This window comes from Scylla paramamosain, chromosome 1 (assembly GCF_035594125.1).
Source record: "Scylla paramamosain isolate STU-SP2022 chromosome 1, ASM3559412v1, whole genome shotgun sequence".
In the NCBI taxonomy this organism is placed as follows: Eukaryota; Metazoa; Arthropoda; class Malacostraca; order Decapoda; family Portunidae; genus Scylla; species Scylla paramamosain.
This window is the reverse complement of record NC_087151.1, coordinates 12,907,278-12,934,676: the sequence shown is the minus strand read 5'-3', so window position 1 is coordinate 12,934,676 and position 27,399 is coordinate 12,907,278. Positions and strand designations below refer to the sequence as shown.

Here is a 27,399-nt window from a genome sequence, read left to right as displayed (position 1 = left end):
GTATTCATTGGCTTAACGTCTCGGTAAGATCTTTTCACACTGTTTAGCCGAGGTACAATTGCGGAACCCGACACTTGAGTGATCAACAAGTACAGGAAAACACACGTATAAAGAGAGAGAGAGAGAGAGAGAGAGAGAGAGAGAGAGAGAGAGAGAGAGAGAGAGAGAGAGAGAGAGAGAGAGAGAGAGAGAGAGAGAGAGAGAGAGAGAGAGAGAGAGTGGAAATAATCTCTAGCTGACAGGATACATACACGATGAGGATGGGGATACCAATGATATGCAGAAATGAAGATGTAAATAATAATAATAATAATAATAATAATAATAATAATAATAATGATAATAATAATAATAATAATGTAAATGGTAATACAGGCAATAATTAGGTTATTTCCATGTATCACCAAAAAGTATGTTTGTTGTACTTACGTGCTTCCCTCGCTTGCCGGAGCCTGAGCCTCGGTCTGAGTCTGATGAATCAGAGGAGGAGGCGGCTCTGCGTTGTGCCCTCGCCCTCTTGCTGTAGTAACACACAGCCCCTGCCTGGCCATGAATCTGTCGTAAACACCAAACATACACTCACTTTCCCTCCTCTAGTGTACATCGATATCCAGGCCCAAACATGAAGAGCAAGGGGTGAAGGTTACCGAAGGTTGTGAAGTGGCAGTAACAAATTTGGTATTTATAGTAATTTATGTCACTCTGAATTATATGCGTCATTCTGCCTATAGGTCTTTGAGTAGAAATATAATGAAATGTACACATAAACATAATGTATTGATGTTCTTTTAAGACATACATGCCCTGCCACATAATAGAATATTATCATATACAAATTAATATATTTTTAATAAACTCATCATTGTAAGTCGCTGGTTTTTATTATATTATTATTAATTAAAGACCAAGGCTTCATGATGAGAAACTCTCAGTAATGACGGAGGCACACTATATAGTAAGGGGTATGAGCTGTCAACAGCTCTCTCTCTCTCTCTCTCTCTCTCTCTCTCTCTCTCTCTCTCTCTCTCTCTCTGACACCACCAAAATTACAGTCCACCACACATGACAAGTCGTGTTCAGTCAAGACCACGTTGTAAATTAGTGACAAGAGCTTCACGTGATCAAATGACCAATGCTATGACACAGGCTTGCACACTATAGTAATAAACACACCTCTAACTGACTCACCTGGAAAGGAGCAACGCACGCCGCAGGCTGTATCCCCGCCCCGTTGGCCTGAAAAGAGATTAATTTGAGGACCACATTTATTGATAACCATCACACTGCATGACTGTACCATGACGTCGAGGTGCTTTCAGTGTAAAAGCGTTGAGTAATGATACCAATGAATGTTTATGCTGAGGTTGAGGCAATGAAGCTCGATGGGTGGGGCACCCGTCGCTCCAGCTCACCACCAGATCCTCGACCCCACAACCTCATGACGCCCCCGCCAAACCCCGCGCCCAAACAAGGCAAAGAACGAGATAAAATGTAACATCGTAAGTCTCGCAGCTACACGAAATTTGTTGCTAGGCACGTGTAGCATTAATAACAAACACTAGAGAAACAGGTGTGTGTGTGTGTGTGTGTGTGTGTGTGTGTGTGTGTGTGTGTGTGTGTGTGTGTGTGTGTGTGTGTTTAGCCATGGTAACAACCCCTATGATGTGGCACACATACAGACACAAGTGTACAAATGCAACTTGACTATCTTTTTCTTTCCAATTCCTTCGTTACTTGTAATTCAACAGACAACGTGTTGCCCCATACTGGTGAGTAAGGAAGCCCCCTAAAGGGTGGTGGTCGAGTGTCCTCGCCGCATAACCCAAGTGAGGGAGGGCAACGAACCACAGTGCGCGAGACACGTGGGCGGCGCCACATCTCACCCTGTTGATGTGACGATGAAAATGATGACCTTATTTCATACCGTTTTTCTACCAATTTTATGTCATTACTTAATTCTCTGGTACATACAAGAACACGGCTCACTACAAAATATTACTGCTTACTTACTGCATGAATTTATTAAAAGTTCATTAAGTAGTATCAAAACTATAACAGAGGATGAGTCCCTCAGACGGTATTGCTGCGAGTGAGAGCAACGTTACCACGCTGCAACTATAGCATTCACCACTGTCCTGGCTGAGGGGCTGGCTGGCTTGGTTGGTCATTAGTACTTCTACTCATGTCCCCATTGTGAAGTGAGTTTCTGGGCTGGGTTACATTGGTTTTGTCATACGTTATTAAGTATGTTATTTATGGTTACATTGGTTTTGTCATACGTTATTAAGTATGTTATTTATATTGTGAATTAACAAACGCCAACTGTTTCGTATGGTTCCTTCTAGTGGATGGCAAACAAAAATAATCTGCAAACCGTTCATTCTCACAACCATAAAACACGATCAAAAACTGTTGATAATATATTAACTATGACATGTACCTTGGTAACACCACCTGCTCGAACTACTGCAGGAACCAGCGTCCTTTGCAGGACATGTCGCGTTCTCAAAGCCGCAACAGCACAGCGCGAAAGTGACATTGCTAACACCTCACAACCACACACTCTACTGAGGCTCGCACCAGTGAGGACCCGCCTTGCCCACCACCTATTCAGCAGGCTCGCCACCCCCCTATACGGGACGTGCGGGAGGATCTGGGAGGCCTGTGATGCATAAGTTCTGTTCGCCCTCTGTGGTGTGAGTGTGCATATGTGTTGAGGTGTTATTGTTGGTAGAGGAGTCAGGTAGATGTTGGTTCATGGTGCACTGACATCAATGGTGTTGTAATGAAAAGGAACGCTTGATGCTGTAGCTGGAGGTTGCCAGTGGGAACTTTTGGTGTTGCTTTGTGCTGGTATTCCTGCGAGCTGTTGCTCTGACATACACGGTATTGAGTTTTTACAAAAGTGTCATTACAGTCTGCAACACAGAAGATAATCACAGTATAACAGACTAGTCGGTGTCCCTGGTGCTAAGTAAAACCACTACTGCTACGAACCATGACATCCTTCATCTCAAATGGTCAACTCTCGCCACAAAGAAGCGCGCTGGAGACCTCGGGCTTCCGCGGACTCCAAGGCAGGAGGTGCACGGGCTATGACGCTGGCGCACCCCTCGCCTAGCGACAGACGTCCTGCACCGCCACATGTTAGAAAATTATGATATATTCCTCTTACTTTGTTCCCCTTCTAATCATGCGTATCCTTTTCATTGATTAAAGTGTTATGTTGATACATTATTATTATTATTATTATTATTATTATTATTATTATTATTATTATTATTATTATTTTCTGATCAGACGCGAGATCAGAAAATCTAGTCCGGCTGGGGCAGCTACATACTAACCCTGCATCTGGCAATCTTCTCGTCACATAAAGCCCACTGTTTTCCTCTCTGCCTGAAACTTTTAACTCTTGCCATTTATCCTATTGCGCTTACATTTTTTTCCCACCATTTTCTGGGAGAGCAAATTCAGTGTGGTTACTCCCAAACAAATCAGTGAGAAGAAATTATCAACCAAAGGCTGAACCCATGACAAGTTTGTATACAATGCCTGCTACCGCATCATTAGATAGGCACATTTACCATCTGTATCATAACTCACCATGAAGACTATCCAAAAGAAAACAATTAGGGAATGAGAGGCAAAACAACACCATGTTCTATCTTGAGCAGCCAAACCTGTCTGGAAGGAAGTGGGTAGGAAGAATGCGACGTCAGAAAAAGCCGAAATTTATATAATATTGAGGAACAGAAAAAAAAAAATGTAATCGTATAGTGCTAGATGTACTACATTGACTACGATGATATTGAGACTGATACAAACATTAAAGTTTGCTTAGTTGTTAAATCCATGAAGGACAACTAATGCCTTTATATTCTGCACCTATAACAGGGAGCACTGAGACAACTCAGTGTGTATTTAAAGTATTGTACAGTGCACGAGCCAAAGCTCATTTTGTCCTGTCTCCATAACCATATTTATCCAGTTTATTTTTAAGCTTGTGTGCACTGACACAACCACCTCTTCCTTCAAATCATTCCAGATTTCAATAGTTTTATATGGGAAGCTGCATTTCTTGATGTCGCTTGAAATCCACACTTCTTTATTTTCTTCCCATTCCCCCTCGTCCGTCTCTCTCCCTCCTCCATCTGTGGTACCAAGTCATTTCTGTCAATTCTTTCTATAATGTTTACTAATTTGTACATTATTATCAGGTCTCCGCTTTCTCTTCTCTCTTGTATTGTTGACAAACCCATCTCTTCAAGTCTTTCTTCATAGCTCTTTCAGTTATGGTAGGTATAATTATATATATATATATATATATATATATATATATATATATATATATATATATATATATATATATATATATATATATATATATATATATATATATATATATATATATATATATATATATATATATATATATATATATATATATATATATATATATACTCGTATATATATAAACTAGCCTAAACTACTGTTGCGTATTTCAATGTAGGACGTATCATGCTATCATGTTGTAATTTTCTTCATTATTTCTTTATCTAAATAGTTAACCGCCACATTAATGTTTGTTAACTATTTGTATGTAGAGCCGCATATCCTGTTTATGTGTCTTTCAAGTAGTGTGTCCTGAATCATTACTCCCAAACCTTTTTCTTCATTACTTTTTCATTATTATTTCTTTTCCCATTTTGTACTTCCATAAAGCTCTCTTTTTACCTTTTCCTATTTTCAACACGTGGCATTTTCTGGCATTAAATTTTAGTTTCCATCTTTGGCTCCATGCATGTATCTTGTCAATATCCTTTTGTAGCTCCTTGCAGTCATTTTCATTCATTATTATTTTCATTATTTTTTGCATCATCAGCAGACAGGTTTATGTAACTACTTAGATCCTCTGTCAAATCATTTACATATATCTGAAACATAATAAGTGCCAACACAGGTCCTTGCCGTACCCCACTTTTCAGTTTGCGCCAACTTGAATTAGTCTCTGATTACTGTTCTCGTTTCCCTCCCTTGTAAATAATCCTCCATCCCTTTCAATGTTGCTCCCTTTAGTTCTCTATTCTCTAGCTTCCACGTAAGACTTTTGTGGTTATCTTTATAGAATTTTTTTTTTTTTTTTTTTTTTTTTTTGAGATCCTGATATACCACATCAACCCATCTATTACTGTCGTATAGAAGCTCAGTAGATTTGTGACACAAGATCTCCCTTTCCTGAATCCAAATTGCTTTTTTGTAATTATCTTTTCATCTTCTAGATATTCCAACCATCTGTATTTAATTACTATTTCACAAAGCTTGCTTGTTAGTGACACCGGTCTATAATTTAGTGGTTCCATTTTATTTCCCCCTTTGTACATTGGCACTATGTTAGCTCTTTTCCATTCCCTTGGTACTTTTCCTTCTCTCAACGAGCTGTTAATTATATCCCATATGGGTTCTTCCATTTGTTCTCTGCATTCTTTTAATATCCATCCATTTACTTCATCTGATCCCATAGCTTTTCTGACATCCAGCTCTTCCAGCAGTTTTTTGATGTCTTGTCTCTTACTTGTATCTCCTGTATTCCGTCATTCTGTGATACCACTTTCGGTACCATAAATTCGGTTTCCTTCGTAAACACAGATTGAAAACTCTCATTCATTAGTTCACTCATCTCCTCAGTAATTCCATAAATTCTTCCTTCACTTTTTAACTTGTTTATGACATCCTTATGTTTCATTTTCCGGTTGATGTATCTGTAGAATAGTTTGGGTTCTTCCTTGCATTTTCTTACTATGTCACTTTCAAAGTTTCTTTCTTCTTCTCTTCTTATTTTATTATATTCATTCCTTGCCTTTCTGTATTCTTCTCTAGCATTTCTTTTTTCAGTTGTCTCATTAGTTTCTTCCATGCCCTGTCCTTTCTCTTTTTTGCTTCTACACACCTGGCATTATACCATTCATGTTTCCTGATTTTCACTTTATAACTTGGCACAAACTGTTGTGTGTGTGTGTGTGTGTGTGTGTGTGTGTGTGTGTGTTATTACAAGATCATTAGGCTTTATTAAATGTAGCATTATACATATGGGCTTTCCAGTTTATTATTCATTTTTTATAAATATTTTATATTCTATTATTATTATTATTATTATTATTATTATTATTATTATTATTATTATTATTATTATTATTATTATTATTATTATTTTATTTTATTTATTTATTTTTTATTTATTTATTTATTTTTTTTTTTACTCCTAAGCAGTTTCTGCAAACATTATTTGACAGTGTTCAGTACCGCATGATGAAGGAAGGATGAATTGAGGATGTGTGTGAGAACACCTCAGGTCACTTTCCGTCGGCGTTTCTCAAGCAAAGCCTCCCGAAGCTTCCTCAGCAGATCAGCAGTATGGTCCGTTAATGTTGCAACCATGATTCAAGAAGTCCACGGGGAGGATAACCTTCAGGGTCCCAGAATACATATATATATATATATATATATATATATATATATATATATATATATATATATATATATATATATATATATATATATATATATATATATATATATATATATATATATATATATATATATATATATATATATATATATATAATGATTTATTCATTTATTTATTTACCTATTTACCTGCCTGCTTGTTTACTTACTAACTTACATATTTACTTAGCTACTTGCTTGCTTGTTTGCTGGCTTACTTAGTTATTTACTCACTTACGTATTTACTTACTCATTTGTTTCTTTTTTATTTATTTATCTATTTCCTGCCTGTATTGCTGTTCTGTGGGACAAGGGACACACTTTTTGGGTTACAGCAACAGTTCTTGATGAGGTAACTGACAGACAATTGCAGTATGAGTAGGATCGAGAAAATTTCTGCTTTTTTTTTCATGGACATATTATGAATACAGAAAAACATCCTCACATCGATGTGTACGTAGTTACAATTTTGGGATAAGGCCATTGTGCAGAGTTAATAGGTAGCGGAGACAGTTTAGAACGCCGCCCTTCCTCCCCATCATCATCGAAGAAGGAGGGTTAATTATCTAGAAGGTTATTCCGAGTGGATAGATGGACGAATTTGTTTTTATGAGGAATGAACAACACTAAGTTTGCTGTACCTCAGTCAGAAATCATAGAAAGGTCAGAAGTCAGACATTCTGTAGCTCAGTACCTGAAGGACTGGATGTTTGGAAGATGATGTGAATAAGTGCAGACTAGTGTCATCACCACAGGAGTGGATAGGGCAAAGATATGCAACATCATGTCATAATCATCTGTTGTGAGAGGATATCAATTAACGTTTATGATAAGAAACAGTCGGTATATTTGATTCTTCCCAAATGTGTTAAATGTGTCCAACGTGTTTGTACTTCTGAGGGAAGGCTAGCTAGTTGTAACGCAGGCCGGTCACCCCATGGTCTCCCTCTTCCTTTGGACTCTTCGTTACACGACAAGGTGAGTCTGTCAAGGAGGGGGGGGGGAAGACACGAAGCTTTTGAAGCTCTATTATTCACACAACAGCAAATCTACGTAAGTAGTGGAGTATAAATCAGGTGTTTTAAAATCAAATTGAAAGAACCAATAGTAAATAAAAAAAAATAAAATAAAGAAAGAAGAGGAAAATGTGCTAAAACCGAAGTGTGGCTGTCAAAGATCCCGAAGCAAAGCGATCACGTCACAAGAAGAAGCAGAGTGTTGACAAAACAACTGAAAGTATAGAAGGAATAGCCCCACATCATCAAGACTAAGACCAGGAAGGAATACCAATGGTCAGTCCAATGAAATACCTTGGAATAATGCTAACAATAGAAACATATTTACAAAGAAGAAGAATATCATGGCGGAAAAGACAGAAATTAACCAACTTAACATATTCAACCAATGCAAGCTGTCACAAAGGAGGAACTTTTTGGAAAGATGTGTGCCTATCATCCATCTTTACAGTGTAAATATTGTGAATTTCAGAAAAAGAGATAGAGACGGAGAAGTTATAGGCGACAGAAAACGGTGTCCATAGACAAATATTAGGGCACAAACATGTGCGTATACTGAGAGGAGAAATGAAAGTAGCATGCTTGAAGGCAAGAGTAATAGAAAATTTTTGTATTTAAATCAGTGAGTAGAGGTTGGGTAAAATTTTACTCTTTCACCAGTTTCTCTATACATTTTTTTTTTTTTATGGTAGTTTTCGGCCTATTTCGCATTAATCTGCTTGTTGTTTTTCCTGCAAATTATTAGTGTTTAGTTTTTACCCCCACCCTTCATCCACTCATGCAACTTTGAGAGGCCTTTTAGGAGTTAGGAGCAAGTTCGAAAATAATCTTTACTTTGAGAGTAACTTTTAGTTTTCAGTGTTTATTAATACGGGCCCTGGTTCTCTCACCTGGTGGGCTTCTCAGTACCCAATATTGACAACCCAGGTGCCCAACGGAAGCCACATTCTGCTGATGCGCCAGCCCATCAGTATTATATATGTGCTATGTTCTTTACAATTTTTTCACAATTGGCTGGATAGTGCATGATGTGCAGCAGTTAAAAATACATAAATTAAAAAAGATGGTCGCCAAGATGAGCAGAAAGGGATACCTTGAAACCAGATACTGTTTTGGGTGAAAACGTTCTGGGAAAGAGTTCCAAAGCGTAATTCATTTGGCACCGAAGAACTGTTTGTTTATATCTAATTGTGCTCTCACTCGTGCAATTTTGTACTGGTGACCTCTTGTGGTATCTAATATTGGGTTACAGAACATGTCCTTGGGAGCAATAGAGCAATAACCGTGAAATATTCGCCAATACATTACCATGTTATGGTGCAACAATCGACCGTGAACCGAGTATAAATCCATAGCTTTCAGTCTTTGGAAGTAATCCAGGCATTCCATGCCTTGAATGTTCTTTGTCTATCATCTCTGAACAGACTCCAGCAGCCTTAGACCTGTAATATATCCTAAATTCCACAGAGATGAGCAGTATTCCAGTAAGGGCCATAAGTATGCTATATAAATAGGAATGAGAAAAGTATGCCTCTCAATTAATAGTAAATTTAAGTAAGGTTTGAGCCATGCCATCTGCTTTCTGAATGATATTAGCTACATACTGATGAAATTTAAAAGGTGAGTTTATAGTTACTCCAAGGTCAATTGCTGAATTCTTAACTGGAATTGGGTTGTCATTCTTATTGTATAAGCCAGAGGGTGCTTGGCATGTTATCTACCTGTCATGAACCTCCTTTGGTATGTGATCTACACTTTATATTGTGTTCTATGTGTTATGAATCTACTTTTGTATACAATCTACTCTTTATATTGTGATCTACAACAAGAAAAGTTGTACTTATCGAGAACAAAGAAAACACTTGTCCTAGTTTTGAGAGAAAATGTCTGGTTAGAGAGTCAGAAGCATGAGTGGAATGTCTGTTCTAGTGTCAAAGTTTAGAGAAGAGACCATGAGACACTTACCCAATTATTCAGAGAGAAGTTGCTGAAGGCTCAATAGTCCATTCCAGTGACTGGCTAGCTTACTCTAATTTAAATAAACTCAAACTTCATAATTTTTCTGTAAATCATCAGCAATATTACGTTGATTCTAACATCAGAACTCATACTCAAGGAACTGAAAGATCCTAGCTTGATGCGAAGATTTGTATATTGAAAATAATGTGAGGCATCAATCAAAGAGCATTTCAATCTCACAGAGACTACTTCTGTTGGCAGTTGATGAGAAAAGAAGCTCCTGACCGATTTACTGTACTGTATGTGCTGTTCATTGCTAGAATATGAATAAAAGAAAATGTTTTAATATTCTAATTACATTTTCTCTATGCTATATATCATTCCAAAATAAAAATTTGTACAGTGTAGATACTTTTTCCTTGTAGATAACAAGCCAAAGTACAGTGTAGATATTTTTTCCCTGTAGATAACAAGCCAAAGTAGCACCAACCAGAGCCTGGTAAAGTTGACCAATCCACAGGCCATCTACTGAATCATAATACTACATATTTATTGGTATTCATGGACAATCCCCAAGAGGATGCCACTTTATGAAGAGTAATATCTGTTTGGCATGTAGCCATATCTTGCACAAGAGAATGTGGAGCGTTTGTCTTAACTGTGATACAAATTGAGGTCATCAGCAAAAATTTTTGTACTTGATTTGATATTATTAGTGAGAAAATTAATTTATAAAAGAAAAAGCAATGGACCAAGAACAGAGCCCTGTGGCACCCCACTCACTACATCACAAGGGTGACTCCAGTACCACATTCATCACTCTCAGTCAAAAATTCTCTGATCCAACCCCAAAGTTTCCCCATTATACCCAGACAACTAAGTTTGTCTAATAAAATACTGTGGCATACCATGTCAAAAGCCTTGGAAAACTCAAAAAGAATTAGAACAACATTGCCACCCTGATCTTGTGCATAGGAGATATTGTATGTTAATAAGAGTTGGTCCTTAGTTGATCCTCCTGGGCAAAACCCAAACTGGTCATTATATATTAAGTCATTACTGGTTGTATAATCATAAATCAGAAACTAATGATTTGTGGTAAAAAGTAAAAGCAAATTAGTACCCAAGACAGACCCACCACAAAAAAATAGTTTCATCCTCACAAGTAAGTAACAGCAGTAACACTCACTAAATGTTACCATGAGAGGACTGGCCACTGCTCGTCCGTGGCTGCCAGCCAGCTGTCACGCAGCACAACCTAACCTAACAAAACTAACTTAACCTAACCAAACTAATCTAACCTAACCAAACCAACCTACCCTAACCTAACAAAAATAACCAAACTAATTAAACTTATTGCTATCAGCATTATAGATAATTTGCAGTGGGTATATATAGGTATATATGAGGTTCAAAAATACTCAGAAGGAGAAACTTTGTCCGATGAGAAGGGTAGGAAAAGCCATGTTGAGACTGGTATAAAAGCAAAATAATATCAGAGATTGTAATCAAGAAAAGAAACAAATTACTGCAAGAAGTAATGTGTCAGATGCAAGAAAAGAATCACTGAAAGATAAAGATCCTTGGAAAATATCTTCAGTGCATTAATTTAACATCAGGAGACATAATATCAACAAAGAAAGAGGAGTTAAAAGCAAGATAGTACAACATGCACAATTTGTGACACAGCAGAAAAGGATTTAGGCCATTTTATTCTACACCAGCCAAGCTATCAGCAACTGCACATCAAGACCGTCACTCTACAACATAAATACTGGAAACTTCATATTCACAACCAAGGAACAACAACTTGAACAATATAAAGGAGTATATACTATATAAGATGTGGATGAAAAAAAAAAATAAATAAAACGAGATCTACAGTAGAACATAAGCAAAACCAGAAGAATCCTTAAGTGGCTGTCAATACAAATACCATTGCTCCACATCTACATCTGCATACATCTAAGGCCCTAGTGGAAGAGAGGAAGGCAGAACATGCAGGAGAAAATAAGGCAAAAAGTAAATAAGAGAGAAAAAGAGGTTCAGTATAGTATTGTATAAACCACTATGTTGCTCAATACTGTAATTAAACAATAAAACAAGAACAGGAGTGTATGTAATTCACATTCAGACAGTGCCACGTTAAATGTAACTTGAGGCACCAACCAGCAAATATGTGCTTATAAAGTGACACATGAAGAACTTGGTGACTAGGTATATTAGTGTGGCCTGCTACAAGTGAAGTCTCTTTGCTGCTGACTGATGTGTACTAATTCATTAATTATTGGGGAAAAAAATAATGATAATAGTAGGTAACATTAATTTTTGAGATAAAAAAAAATGTACACATGGTTTAATTCTCATAATTGTAAGGCTATGCATTTTGAAACAAATAATGTAAGACCAGACTGAGATCAGTGGAAGTTAATGCCAAAGCCAGACAGGATATAAGTTTCCCTTTGTCGCTGCACCATGCAGGTTCACCTAGTGATCAACTATAGTGGGCTGATAAATGTAATACTTTTTTTCAGTGTGTGTGTGTGTGTGTGTGTGTGTGTGTGTGTGTGTGTGTGTGTGTGTGTGTGTGTGTGTGTGTGTGTTTTCCTGCACTTGTCCTTTTATATATTCCTCATCTTGATGTGGTATACTTTTTTCTTATACAGATCTATGAATTTTGAAAATAAGTACCTAAAGATTGACTACTGAGTACAATTTATATTTAATTCATTTCCATAAAGCTCAATTAATTGTGATTCACCATCTGTTCAGTCAAGTATAAGTGAATGGCTGAATGTTCTTAATATTACTATATATGCAGTAGAGTGAAATAAAAAGACAACTTTGTCATGATGGGAGAATTGTGCACGCTCAGTTATGATGAAGAGTGTTTCCTACTGTGGTACAGAACTTCTCCAGGGTTTCTGGAGACAATGGACAATAATCAGTATTTTTACAGTTGGCAAATATGTTTTCTTGATTTTGTACATTGAGGCGATATACTGTAGCCAGGCTTTATTATGTTTCCTTTCATTATCTCAAGTGCATTGCATTATGTTGGGGTTATACTGCTTCTTGGTGAGTTCCTCTTATAAGAATGTAATCCTAATGCTCCCTCATCTTCATTCACAGATAAAAAATGAGAAACAGAAGAAGAATCCTCTTTGTTTGTGGGACATCTCTAATACTTACAGTGTATATATTGTATGGATGGAACCAGTCATTAGATGGGAATTTTATGGAATTGCCCAGCTGTCCAGCCTGTTATGGTCAAAATCTTTGTTCGAAAATTTTGCAATACCATAATTCAACTGTTCCGAGAATAGAATTAAGTGGTATCTCTAGACTGAAAGTAACAAAATTAGTGAATTTAAAAAACGTATATTATGTATCAAGTGACAAAGGTGCAGCTGTGTTGAAAAAGTTAGCACATGATTCAGAGCTGTGGGAATTTGACAAAAAGATTTGTGACATCAATGAAAGGATTAATTGTAATGTTTCAGAAACTCTTGATTATTTGGTGAAGAAAAATAATAATGATATTACAGAAATTGTTGACCAGTATCCATCAGTGTTTGCAAGTGATGGTATTGTGTGCAACCACAGCAGGATACTTCAGTATTTGTACAGAAAATATACTGAGATGGATACTGGACCTAATAAACAACAGCATTTTCTTACTATGTTAGCAATCAACTTTGAACCTCTCTTAATCAATGTAAGTACAAGAGAGAGAGAGAGAGAGAGAGAGAGAGAGAGAGAGAGAGAGAGAGAGAGAGAGAGAGAGAATGTTTTATGTATAACTTTTAATTATGTCTTATAAAGTAATTCTTTTAACATTTTATGATTACTTTATAAAATCTAGATATTTTCTTTGTCATTAAATCTACTTTACTTATTATGTAGTTGGACAGAATGCTGTAAGTTATGTACATAAGTTAAGATGTACTAGACAGAGTTATGTGCAAGTTTATTTATTCCTACATACTCTAGGTGGATATAATGATACACTGATGTAGTTTCTGGAGCTAGCCAAAAAATCTCTGAGATACTGTGCATTTTTTGATGAGAAAAGTGCTGTACTCTACTTGCCCTAGATATACCTGATTAAGATATTTATTTGAATTAATTAAGAAGATTATCTGCATATAATTCCTTTTGATTTCAGGCATTTCATCATACTTCTTGGTTTCCTGCCCTACATGGAATGTGTGGCCGAGTGATAGTGGAGGATTACGTGGGACCAACACTCTCCCAGCTGAGCCATGTGTCTTGGCTGGAGCGTGCAGACTATGCTCGCCAACTTTTAGAAATGGCTCAAGAATTTTCATCTGCAGAATTTCGGCTTTACCTAACAGATGTATCCTTGGATAACTTTGCAGTGGATACAAAGGGCAAAGTTAAGATAATAGATGCAGAAAATATTGTGTTGGTGGATCCATCTGTAAGAGGCCTTGGTAAGTTCCAGGTTGCAGGTTAACACAAACACTCATATCTATGTAGCTGTGTGTCTATCTGCTGATGCCTTTTCCTAAGACTTGCCAGCAGGTCACTATATCTTTTATGCACATATCTTAATATGTCAGGTGGCATTATCTTCTACACCCTTTCTTACATTTGTACTTGGCTAAGCAGTTGGCTACAGTATACTGTTTGATGCCCAGCATGAAGCAGTTCATCATATGTAGACATTTTGCAAAATACAAAAAGATTTGTGACATCAATGAAAGGATTAATTGTAATGTTTCAGAAACTCTTGATTATTTGGTGAAGAAAAATGATAATGATATATATATATATATATATATATATATATATATATATATATATATATATATATATATATATATATATATATATATATATATATATGTATGTATATATACGTATATATATATATATATATATATATATATATATATATATATATATATATATATACGTATATATATATATATATATATATATATATATATATATATATATATATATATATATATATATATATATATATATATATATATATATATACGTATATATATATATATATATATATATATATATATATATATATATATATATATATATATATATATATATATATATATATATATATATATATATATATATATATATATATATATACACACACACACACACACACACACACACACACACACACACACACACACACACACACACACACACACACACTAAGGAGAAAAAAGGGCATTTTGAGGTAGCTTACACAAACATTAATGGACTCATCTCAGGATTAAGGGAATTAAATGTTTATTTAAATGAGAAAAGTCCAGATATAATGAGCCTCACAGAAATAAAATTATATGATGAGTTAGAAGTAAAGAACATCGGGCAAAATCAATACAATTTATGGAAAAGAAGTAGAACATATAAGAAAGGAGGAGTAGTGATGTTTCTAGTTATGAAAAGCTTAAAGGTGGTTGAAATAGAATATGGCAACAGATTAGCAGAGGCAATAAAAATTGGAGTAGACAATACATAAGTCAAAAAGAGGCAATACATAGTGATGTACGTACCACCAAAAACCAATGCCTGGTCAAATGAAGAATATGAAATAAGGATAAAAGACACAGTGAACTGGACAGAGAAGGTGCTAAGTGGTGATAAATTAATCATGATGGGAGACTTTAAGTGTAAGGAGGTGTGTTGGGAACAGTGGTACACGGAAGGAACAGAATCATCTTGGGGAAGTAAATGATTACAGCTGGCAATGGATAATATATTAACTCATTAGGCAAAAGGAGATACAAGATTTGGAAAAGATGGAGAAACATCAAGACTAGATCTGTTTTAGTAAGGAACCAGAAGGAATTGAGAATGTTCATATAGGGTGTCTGTTAGCCAAAAGTGACCATGCTACCATAGAATTCAATATAAATGAGGAAATAGAGAATCAAATGAATGAAGAACACCATGCTGGGAGATTAAACTACTGTAAGGCTGACTTTGATAACATGAGGAAGTTTTTTCAAGAGGAGAGATGGGATAGGTTCCATAAGGCTACAAGAGTCCAATAGAAGTGGGATGAATTTCTTAAAATATATAAAGGTGAAAAAAAGTTTGTGCCTAAAAAGCAGACAGTAATAGCTGGTAAAAAAGAGTGGTTTGATAAAAGATGTGAAGTAGAAAGAAGGAAAAAAGAGGATACATGGAAAAAATGGAGGAAAAGTAAAAGAATTAACCTATGGAATAATTACAAACAAGCAAGAAATGTTTACGTGAAGATCCTGAGGGATGAACAAAGGCAGTTTGAAAAGATATAATAGACAAGTATAAACATGATCCCAAATTCTTCTATAGATATGTGAATGGTAAACTGAAAAGCAAAGTGAGTATAGGAAAGCTAATGGTAGATGGAGTGGTTTATGAGGACCTGAAAAAGATGGCAAAAGTGATGAATAAAAGCTTTAAGGAAGTTTTTACAAAGGAAAAGGAATTTGTAAGGCCATTGTGCACACTTGAAAATGGAAAAATAGAGGAATTTCAAGTAACAAGAAGAAATTGACGAAATCATTAAAATGTTAGATGTGAGAAAGGCCACAGGACCGGATGGAGTGTCGGGATGGGTAATAAAAGAATGCAGTAGCCAGCTTACTGATGAATTACACACCATCATATGTACCTCTATTAATGAAGGAATAGTTCCACAGGATTGGAAAAGGGCAAACATTGTACCCATATTTAAAGGAGGAGACACATAAGACCCACTAAATTATAGACTGGTTTTGCTGACAAGTGTGGTTGCAAAAATATGTGAAAGGATAATAAAGAAGAAATGGACCAAGTTTTTAGAAGATAAGGACATTCTCACAACTTGTCAATTTGGCTTTAGAAAAGGGAGATCTTGTGTCGCTAATTTATTATGTTATTATTCAAGAGTGATTGATATCATACAGGAGAGAGAGAGGTGGGCAGACTGTATTTATCTAGATTTAAGATAAGCTTTTGATAAAGTGCCGCATAACAGACTGCTGTGGAAGCTGGAAAAAATAGGTAGTGTAAATGGAAAAATGTTGAAATGGATGGACGATTTCCTTAAAAACGGAGATGCAAACAGTAATTAGGGACTAGACATCAGTGTGGAGCCCAGTATTAAGTGGGGTCCCCCAAGGGTCAGTGTTGGCACCAATAATGTTTGTGGTGTATATAAATGATATGGTGGAGAATGTATCCAGCTATGTGAGTCTTTTTGTTGACGATGTAAAACTTATGAGAAGAGTGAAGGGAATGGAAGATTGTGAAGAATTGTGAAGAGATATAGACAAGGTGTGGGAGTGGAGCAAAAGATGGCAAATGGAATTTAACTCTGGTAAGTGTAAAAAGATGGGATTTGGAAAAAGTAACAGAAGGTGTAGATATAACTATAAGATGGGGAATGAAACAATAAATAAGACAACAAGAGAAAAAGATCTGAGAGTGATTTTCTCAGAGAATTTATCACCAGAAAAACATATTAACAAGATAACAGGTGAAACTCTCAGCTTACTAAGAAATAGAAGAGTTGCCTTTGCTTATCTGGATATAGAAATGATGAGGAAAATAGTCACCACAATGATACAATGAATGGTAATTTGGTCACCACATGAAAAAAAAAAAACACATAAGAAAGTTGGAAGGAATACAGAGAGCAGCAACAAAGATGATACCAGAATTGCAAGATTTGTCATATGAGGAGCGACCAGCTAGAATGCAACTCCCAACCTTGGAAAAGAGACGAGAGAGAGAGGTGACTTGAATTTCATTGTATAGATTACTGAGTAGGATGGAAAAACTAGATTGGGAACATCTCTTTATAATGAACGAAAGTGAAACAAGAGGACATGGAAGAAAACTAAAAGTAACCACCTGCAGAAGGGTCATAAAGAAATTTAGCTTCCCTCATAGAAACATAGAGGCATGGAATGGACTGGAAGGGGAAGTGGTGTGTGCTACAAATATTCATGACTTTAAGGAAAAGTTGGATAAAAACAGTTACGGAGACGGGACAGTACGAGCTTAGCTCCTCTCCTGTATGTCACAACTAGGTAAATACACACACACACACACACACACACACACACACACACACACACAGTGATGTCTTGGTATACATCCTTAATCCTTTTCAGATCCTTAGACTTATACCAAACAAATTTTTTCCCCTAAGAAATAAAGGAAAAGCTATTAATCCATTTTCATGAAAAAAAAATCCTATTATTATTACCATATTATACAGTACATTGATGGGGCTGTATAAAATAATTTAAAAACTGCTTAATACTAAAATATATACTGTATTTAATGGCATATAAGATGCACAGGCATTTAAAATGCATCCCCCATTTCACCAGGGCACATTTAGGAAAAAGTTTTATTTATTTATTTTTTTATGTATTTAAGCATGTAATGCTTAAAGCAAGCTAGTGGTACAGATGAACAAAAAGCAAGCAATCACAATAGTAAAAATATCCTACATGATTGCAGTAATAAAATAGAGGTAGTGGCCTAATCACGGAGAAGAGGCGAAGAACACACCCTAATTGCCAAGATGTTAACAGCGCACTTGGTGCATCACTGAACAGGGCCACATTTTCATTTTTAACATTTCCTTACATGTTATGATTGAAAGATATAATATAGCATCCTTGCCTATAATATAATGGTGTAAATCTACAGGTGTATGGATGAAGGAAATTTCAAAATTAAATCTAGGGGAGGCCTCACATTCACATATAAGATGCAGGGTGATTTTATGAGCCATTTTTATAACAAAAGGTCCATCTTATATGAAAGTTTAACCTCACTTTACCTTGCTGAGAAGAGTCAAGTGTCTACTAGGATGGTGCTGAGAAAGGAGATGATGTTATTGTTTGGAAGGAGAGTCCTGTCAACCTGGCAACACTGCTCATGGGCAGTTGTGATTTTGTTTCAAGAGAGGTGAACAAGGGTGGTGCACAGTGTTGTGACTCATTTTGACCCATACAAATTCTAGCACACAAGTCATATTCCAAAAAAATGTCATATACCAAGTAAATTTTTTCACTTCCAAACAGGATGTATACCAAGTTGGACTTATTCCAAAGCAGACTTATACCAAGATACCACTGTGTGTGTGTGTGTGTGTGTGTGTGTGTGTGTGTGTGTATGTTTATATATATATATATATATATATATATATATATATATATATATATATATATATATATATATATATATATATATATATATATATATATATATATATATATATATATATATATATATATATATATATATATATATATATATATATATATATATATATATATATATGTGTGTGTGTGTGTGTGTGTGTGTGTGTGTGTGTGTGTGTTTGTGTGTGTTTGTGTATCATTACATATGTTTGCTTGGTCAGCATTTAATATTTTCTTTTAAGATATTTTCCTTATATCTAACAAGAGTCATTCTCTTTTGAAATTTGGTTGATGATTTTGCTGTAGCTAGTCATGCTTGCTATAGTGCAATTTTGGTTTCCTTAACCCTTCCTTAGTAGCTGTGGAATGACTGCACACTGGGGAGGCTGGTATTTATTCCATGAGTCATGGCGTCATTTTGGGCCGTAAGAGGCACTGATTAGCTGGCACAGTGCAACTGGTAGGCTCCTTGTGTAGTAGTGGCGGGAGGCACTTATTGGCTGGATCTGGTTGGCTGGTAGGCTCTCTTTGTGTCGGTAGTGCTTGGTCCCTTCTCTCTCTCTCTCTCTCTCTCTCTCTCTCTCTCTCTCTCTCTCTCTCTCTCTCTCTCTCTCTCTCTCTCTCTCTCTCTCTCTCTCTCTCTCTCTCTCTCTCTCTCTCTCTCTCTCTCTCTCTCTCTCTCTCTCTCTCTCTTTAATGTAGGAGGAACACCAGCCAAGGGCAACAAAAATCCAATAAAAAAAAAAGGCCCACTGAGATGCCAATCCCCAAATAGGGTCCAAAGTGGTAGTCAGAAATTGAAATCTCCCTCTTGAAGGAATTCAAGTCATAGGAAGGTGGAAATGCAGAAGCAGACAGGGAGGTCAGTTTACCAGAGAAAGGGATGAATGATTGAAAATACTGGTTAACTCTTGCATTAGAGAGGTGGACAGAATAGGGGTGAAAAAAAGAAGAAAGTCTTGTGCAGCGAGGCTGCAGGAGGAGGGGAGGCATGCAGTTAGAAAGATCAGAAGAGTAGTTAGCATGAAAATAGTGATAGAAGATGGCAAGAGATGCAACATTGCAGCAGTGAGAAAGAAGCTGAAGACAGTTAGAGGAGAGGAGTTGATGAGATAAAAAGCTTTTGATTCCACCCTGTCTAGAAGAGCAGTATGAGTTTAACCCCCCCAGACATGTGAATCATTCTCCACACATGGACGGATAAGGCCCCTGTACAGAGTTAGGAGCTGGAAGGATGAGAAAAACTGGCAGAGATGTCTCAGAGTGCCTAACTTCATAAGAGCTATTTTAGCTACAGATGACATGTTAAATTTCCAGTTTAGATTATAAGTAAAGGACAGATCGAGGATGTTCAATGTAGAGGAAGGGGACAGTTGAGTGTCATTGAAGAGGAGGGGGCAGTTGTATGAAAGGATGTGTTGAGTTGATAGATGGAGGAATTGAGTTCTTGAAGCATTGAACAATACTGAGTTTGCCCCAATCAGAAATTTCAGAGAGATCAGAAGTCAGGCTTTCTGTGGCTTCCCTGCATGAACTGTTTACTTCCTGAGGGGTTGGATGTCTACAAAAAGACGTGAAAAAGTGCAGGGTGGTATCATCAGTGAAGGAGTGGATAGGACAAGAGGTTTGGTTTAGAAGATCACTGATAAATAATAGTAAGAGAGTGGATGACAGGACAGAACCCTGAGGAACACCACTGTTAATAGATTTAGGAGAAGAGCAGTAATCATCTAACACAGCAGCACTAGAACAAAAAGGAAACTTGAGATGAAGTTCCAGAGAGAAGGACAGAAGCCATAGGAGGGTAGTTTGTGCCAGACTCTATCAAAAGCTTTTGATATGTTTAAGACAACAGCAAAAGTTTCACCAAAATCTCGGAAAGATGATGACCAAGACTCAGTAAGAAAAGCTAGATCACCAGTAGAGCAGCCTTGATGGAACCCATACTGGCAACCAGATGGAAGGTTGTGAAGTGATAGATGTTTCAGAATTTCTTGTTGAGGATAGATTAAAAAACTTTAGATAGGCAGGAAATTAAAGCTATAGGACAGCAGTCTGAAAGATTAGAACGGTCACTCTTTTTAGAAACAGGCTGAATGTAAGCAAATTTCCAGCAAGAAGGAAAGACAGATGCTGAAAGAGTTTGACTAGGCAAGGTGCAAGCACAGAGGTGCAGTTTCATAGAACAATAGGAGGGACCCCATCAGGTCCATAAGCCTTCCAAGGGTTTAGGCTAGTAAGGGCATGGAAAACATCATTGTGATGAATTTTAATAGGTAGCATGAAGTAGTCAGTGAGTGGAGAGGGAGGAACAAGCCCTGAATCATCCAAGGTAAAGCTTTTAGCAAAGGTTTGAGTGAAGAGTTCAGCTTTAGGGATAGATGAGATGGCAGTGGTGCCCAGTGGCATACTAAGGGGGGATGCATTTGCAACCATGGGCCCCCATTTTGCATTTTTTATTTATTTATTTATTTATTTAATTGTTTATTTATTTTGTTGTAACATCTGTAGGCTTCAGGGGGCTGCTGCTATGCCCCCACCTGTTATATATATATATATATATATATATATATATATATATATATATATATATATATATATATATATATATATATATATATATATATATATATATATATATAAAATGGCCCCTGGTCCCCCCCTTTTCAAATTTCTGGGTATGGCACTGGTGGTGCCATCTGGTTGAAGTAAAGGAGGGAAAGAAGAAGCAAAGTTATTAGAGATGTTTTTGGCTAGGTGCCACAAGTCACAGAAGTCACAAGGGGAGTTAGATCTTGAAAGGTTTTGACACTTTCTATTAATGAAGTTTTTGGCTAGTTGGAAAACAGACTTGGCATGATTCTGGGCAGAAATATAAAGCGCATGAGATTCTGGTGATGGAAGGCTCAGGTATCTTTTGTGGGCTACCTCTCTATCATGTATAGCACAAAAACAGGCTGTGTTAAACCAAGGTTTGGAAGGTTTAAGTCAAGAAAAAGAGTGGGGAATGTATGCCTCCATGCCAGACACTATTACTTCTGTTATGTGCTTAGCACACAGAGACAGGTCTCTGACATAGAAACAATAGTCATTCCAAGCAGCAAAATACCTCCTCAGGTCCCCCCAACTAGCAAAGGCAAAACGCCAGAGGCATCTCCACTTAGGGGGTTACTTAGGAATGACTAAAGTGGTAGGACAAGATACAGATATGAAATTGTGATCAGAGGAGCCCAATGGAGAAGATATGGTAACACCATAAGCAGAAAGATTAGAAGTTAAGTAAAGGTCAAGAATGTCTGCTGTATCTCAAAGATATCAGAAATATGAGTAGGGTGTTGCACCTATTGCCCTAGGTCATGGAGGATAGCAAAGTTAAAGAAAGGCTAGTTCACCAAGATGGTCAGTGAAGGGAGAGGAAAGCTTTGCAGGGCCTGTAAATCTTTGGCCTGTACACTAAGCTTGGGGTTGAATTCTTTTATTATTATACAGAGCTTCAAGTATTGCAAGGTGTCTTGCTTCTGTACACATATCTGAGATTTCAGTGTTTTCTCCCATTTCTTTTCTTGTGATCTTGATGCTATGCTGCTGTTGTAGGTATAGTCTTGGAGCTCTGGATGTTAGGCAGCATGTGAGCAAGACTACACCTGCCACCTAACATCCAGAGCCCCAAAGCTACTACAACAGCACCACGGCATCAAGATCACAAAAAAAAGAACTAAAAGAAGGCACTTAAATCCTAGATATGTGTACAGATGCGAGACACCTTGCATTTCTTGAAGCACTGTATATAAAAGAATTCAATCCTAAGCTCAATGTACAGGCTGAAGATTTACAAGCCCGCCAAGCATGAGAAGGGACCAAGCACTGCCACCACAAAGAGAGCCTACCAGCCAACCAGAGCCAACCAATCAGTGCCTCCCACCACCACCACATGAGGAGCCCACCAGTTGCATTGTAACAGCTAATCAGTGCCTCTTATGGCCCAGAATGACTCCATGACTCACAGCATAAATACCAGCCTCCCCAGTGTGTCCAGTCATTCCACAGCTACTGAGAAAGGATTAAGGAACCCAAAATTGCAATATAGCAAACATGACTAGCTACAGCAAAGTCATCAACCAAATTTCAAAAGAGAATAAGACTCTTGTTAGGTGTAAAGAAAATATCTTCAAGAAAATATTAAATGCTGACCTAGCAATCACATTTAATGATATATATATATATATATATATATATATATATATATATATATATATATATATATATATATATATATATATATATATATATATATATATATATATATATATATATATATATCATCCATCCTTAGTTTTATATTTTTCTTTATGTGCTACTTCATAATGATATCAATGATACCATTGTATTAGTTCATTTTCAGATGTATATACCAGTATGTAACAAATTTTAGATAAACTGAGACAAGCAGTGTATTTCTAATTTAGAGTTACTTTATAGCAGTGGATCAAATTTAAGGATATACCAGTATGCACTAAAGTAATGAATAATTACTCTTCATGTTACAGAAACAACTGAACACATAAACAAGGGCATTGGGTGCCAGGACTGTTTTAGCTTCTCATATGAAGATCTCTGTGGCCACACATCTACTGATCATAACTTCTTTGCAGTATGTAAGGTGAGAATAAAAGACAGTCTTTTTTCCACTCTCCTTGTACACTTCCCTCTCTCCATGCTAACATATGTATTATGTGCATCCATTCAGTCACAGCATTTCCCCACACTATTATTTGCCTGTAACCTGATGTGCACCTGCTCATCAGGTTACATGTGCACTTGCTCTTCTAATTCCTGGCTGGTTTCATCACTTGTTTCTTTGTTCATGCACCCTTCCTCCCCTTTTATCCTCCTCATACATGTGTCTCAGTTACCTCATCTTCATTCCTTATTTTTATTACATATAAAAATATTTCATCTGTCTTTTTTTCCATAGATGAGTTACATAACTGGAGCAAGTGCTTTCCCAAGTTAGGAGAGAAATAACAGTGTGAATATGTGTTAGAATTCTGGCATGGGTAAAGCAGTGAAGTGAATAGATTGTGAAGTGTTTCTGTGGTCAAAGCATGACACTTTCATGTTTTTCACTGGTAAACTTTACATGAACACTTTGCCCTTTTCTATCTTCATTCTTCCAGTGGTTTAAATTTTTTTATGAGGAAGTATTTAGACACTTAGAAGTAAAGTTACCTTCCTTTTCTAATGCCTCCATTACATATTTTTGTTGCAGTTTTTGTTGCACCTCTTTATTAGACAAGATGGAATCAAAAGCATTTTGTGTTGTTAACTCCTCTCTAATTGACTGTCTTCAGCTTCTCTTTCATTGCTACAATGTTGCATCTCATGCTATCTTCTACTACTATTTTCATGCTAACTGCTCTTCTGATCTTGTTAACTGCATGTCTCTCCTCCCATGGCTTCACTGCACAAGACTTTCTACTTTCTCTCATCCCTGTTCTGTCCATCTCTCTTTAATGCAAGAGTTAACCAATATCCTCACTCATTCATTTCCTTTTCTGGTGAACTTTGGAACTCCTTGCTTGCTTCTGTATTCCTCCTTCCTATGACTTGAACTTTTCAAGAAGGAGGTTTCAAGACACTTATCCTCCAGTTTTTTTGACAATGGTTTCTGATTCTGCTTGGGGACCAGCATATTAGTGGAGCTTTTTTTTTTCTTCTAATTTTGTTATCTTTGGTGCTCCTACTACATAAAAAAAGAAGTTCCTATTAAGTGGCCTTAATTATTAAGTAGTCCCTTACTTTTCTTATTTATATGGAGAGAAAAATCTTCAATGTCTGCTATACATATGAGGTATGTACTATATGTAAGGAAAATAACAGTTCACTTTCTTTCAGGGAATGCTGTCGTCTACTGCATATTCCCAAGATCTTCCTGTAGGACTGTTGCACTCACCACCCTCCTGGGTGACAGATGTATATCCATCTCTAAAGACTGATGTAGAAGATTGTGCAGGACACATTAACCTCAACATTCACCACCTGCCAAGGAGAAGAGAGGCAGCTCTTCACCTTCATTCACAATTAGTGAATATTTTGAGGGAAGCCTTGCTGCACAGCTGATGCATTAAAGGTATGCTACTATATGGTTGCCTCAAAATTTTAGTTAATTTTAATCTATCTAGAGTTCTAGACAGTTAGACATCTGCCACTACAGTATTGTTAAGATACTCCCAATTGAAGTAATTATGATATATATATATATATATATATATATATATATATATATATATATATATATATATATATATATATATATATATATATATATATATATATATATATATATATATATATATATATATATACACACACACACACACACACACACACACACACACACACACACACACACACACACACACACACACACACACACACACACACACACACACACACACAGGGTGTCTGGTGAGTTAATGTACATCAGGATTTGATAGTTCAAGTAATTCTAAGTTGAAAATACTCTATACATGTATGCAGTGTTTTGCTTTATTTTGCAAGAAATCAACATGTAAGTTGTGCGTTGCAGGAACCACTCACCTGGGTGGGCCTCTGCCTCCTTCCTTCCCTTCCTGGCTTACTACATACTCAAGTGGCACTGCACAGCATTAAGTGATAATTATTTTTGTGTACAATCTACACAGTCAAAGCCTTACAGGAAACAGCAAATGACAGATTTAATTGTTGTATGTGTCAGTGAAGAAGATGTACAGGTAACACACCAATACAATGGTTAAGTGCTACTTTTTAAACATATGTGGCAACTCATCAGCTTCACAACGACTGCCCAGTGTTCCCGCCACTCCTGTAAATGTTCCTTTATATTATGCAATACTTTTTCTAAGTGATATCAAATTGTGCTATGTTTTGTGAATTTTGCCTCTATGAATTTGTGCTTGTATTCTTATAATGATGGTAGGGTTTAATTTTGTCATCTGGATGATACCAGCTTGAGCTGCTCCAGTATATTCATCTACTGCATAAATACCAGGGAAACATCTCTCACAGAGATGCTGATACACTCTGAAGAACACTTTGCTATCAGGGTGTCTTCTGTCTGGATATCTGTGTCTGTATTCTACTGCTGCAGCATGGGCATTCCCATCAGGGAATGAATATCATGTCATGAATATCATTACATAAATATCATGTCCAAATACTCAATGTTACTGAATGTGAAAGACATCTTCACTGTAGCAAAAAAATGCACTTTGGCAGTCAGCTGATTGACAAGGCCTGTCACTGTTAGGTCTCAAGACATTAAATGAGTGTTGAGGGGGATGACAGACAGTTGCAATGAGTTACCACATGTTTAAAAAGTAGCACTTAACAACCACTGTATTGCTGTGTTACCTGTATGTTTTCTTCATTGACACATAAAAATTCAATCTGTCATGCTAACTGTTTCCTGTAAGGCTTTGACTGTGTAGATTGTACACAAAAAGTTATCACTTAATGTCACATGGTGCCACTCAAGTGTGTAGTGAGGCATGTAGGGAGGGAAGGAGGCAGACACCCACCCAGGCGAGCAGTTCCCGCAACACACAATTTACATGTTAATTTCTTGCAAAATAAAGCAAAACACAGCATATGTGTATAGAATATTTTTGACTTAGAAGTACTTGAATTATCAAATCTCGAAGTACGTACCTTAACTTGTGGGACACCTTGTATAGTAAGGATGAGGGGCAGTGCAAGCCAGATATTAAATAATCTTCTTCTGTGTTCTTTTCATATCCTAGTAACACAAGAGAGCAGAAGCAGCTTGCTCCTGGAAACAAACCTTCATCCCATTCACACTACATCATATACACTATGAATATTTGTAAACATTCTTAATATTTCTGTAATTTTCAAAATAAAGAATTCTTAATAACTTCCCTGCATCATATTCACAGCACTAGCTGGTTCTTGGACTAAGTACAAACATTATGACATCTAAAATTTGGCACTGTTGGTGTAACCACTTGTGCTACTACACCTCACCAACAGAAGGTGGGTGCTCCACCCAGCAGCCTCTATCAATACTATTGTGGTGGGGGATGACACTGGTAACACTGGGCCCCTGGGTAGTGAAGTTAGGCACTGGCAATGATGCAGTAGCTGCAAACAATGGCAGCCTTGAGAGATTGAAAGTGGCATGGAAGGTGATTGGTTGAGAGAGCAGCAGTGTGCTGGCCAATCATGGAGGAACTGACCTTATATAAGGAGCTGTGGCAGCCCCCAAGAGTGAGAGAGCGCCTATTTTCCACCTATGCAACACCTGTGCCGACAGTCTGCAATATGCTCCCCTTGTGTTATGCTATAACGCTAGCCACCCACGGCTGCCACTACATGACTGCATCCTAGAGCATGCTGTGAGGATTGTGTGCCCTGACAGTCTGAGACAGTGAGGACCTGACACTGAGGTGTGTGTGACACCTGCGTGGTCTGTTATGGTGTGGACTACCAGAGGAGACACTGGTGCAACACTCTTGGTGAGCTGCGACTCTGTAGCATGCTGTGTGGTGCCACTGTAGTGTGAGGTGGGACACACAATCCAGTGATATAGACACTTTGCTGAGTGAGGCCTGGTGGTGAGAGCCTTACTTGTACTGTAGTGTGTTAGTGTGCCACATGTCTTGTAATGCTGCTCTGTGTGGGCAATAAAGACAGGAGTGCCA

The 27,399-nt window shown here is 36.9% G+C and overlaps 2 protein-coding genes across 7 annotated transcripts in view; one reads left to right on the top strand and one right to left on the bottom strand.

The window, feature by feature from the left end:
- Positions 1–2,754, bottom strand: part of LOC135100901 (sarcoplasmic calcium-binding protein-like) — a 17,709-nt gene extending 14,955 nt beyond the window's left edge. The window contains exons 1-3 of the mRNA XM_064004455.1: positions 2,441–2,754; positions 1,189–1,236; positions 430–555 (exon numbers count right to left, since the gene is read on the bottom strand). Of these exons, the coding sequence (XP_063860525.1) occupies positions 430–555; positions 1,189–1,236; positions 2,441–2,539 (273 nt within the window). The 5' untranslated portion in view covers positions 2,540–2,754. The remainder of the gene's footprint in view (positions 1–429; positions 556–1,188; positions 1,237–2,440) is intronic.
- On the top strand, positions 2,573–27,399 carry LOC135100857 (divergent protein kinase domain 2A-like). Of its 6 annotated transcripts, none has more exons than XM_064004366.1 (6): positions 2,573–2,696; positions 12,615–13,200; positions 13,651–13,939; positions 23,224–23,336; positions 24,572–24,806; positions 26,479–27,399. In XM_064004366.1, exons 2-5 carry the CDS (start codon positions 12,622–12,624, stop codon positions 24,794–24,796), a joined length of 1,206 nt encoding a protein of 401 aa, XP_063860436.1. In that variant the 5' UTR covers positions 2,573–2,696; positions 12,615–12,621; the 3' UTR covers positions 24,797–24,806; positions 26,479–27,399. The 6 variants fall into 6 exon arrangements, with proteins under 6 accessions (XP_063860436.1, XP_063860470.1, XP_063860452.1 ...); XM_064004400.1 differs by lacking the exon at positions 2,573–2,696 and adding an exon at positions 7,655–7,799; XM_064004382.1 differs by lacking the exon at positions 2,573–2,696 and adding an exon at positions 7,670–7,799 and having other exon boundaries at positions 26,635–27,399.

What these genes read in the sequence shown, in the direction of transcription:
- LOC135100857 (XM_064004366.1), top strand. Translation starts at nt 12,622, where the DNA reads ATGAGAAACAGAAGAAGAATCCTCTTTGTTTGTGGGACATCTCTAATA. An exon ending in TTGAACCTCTCTTAATCAAT is followed by an intron (nt 13,201 to 13,650) that starts GTAAGTACAAGA and finishes TTTTGATTTCAG; the next exon opens with GCATTTCATCATACTTCTTG. An exon ending in TCCATCTGTAAGAGGCCTTG is followed by an intron (nt 13,940 to 23,223) that starts GTAAGTTCCAGG and finishes TTCATGTTACAG; the next exon opens with AAACAACTGAACACATAAAC.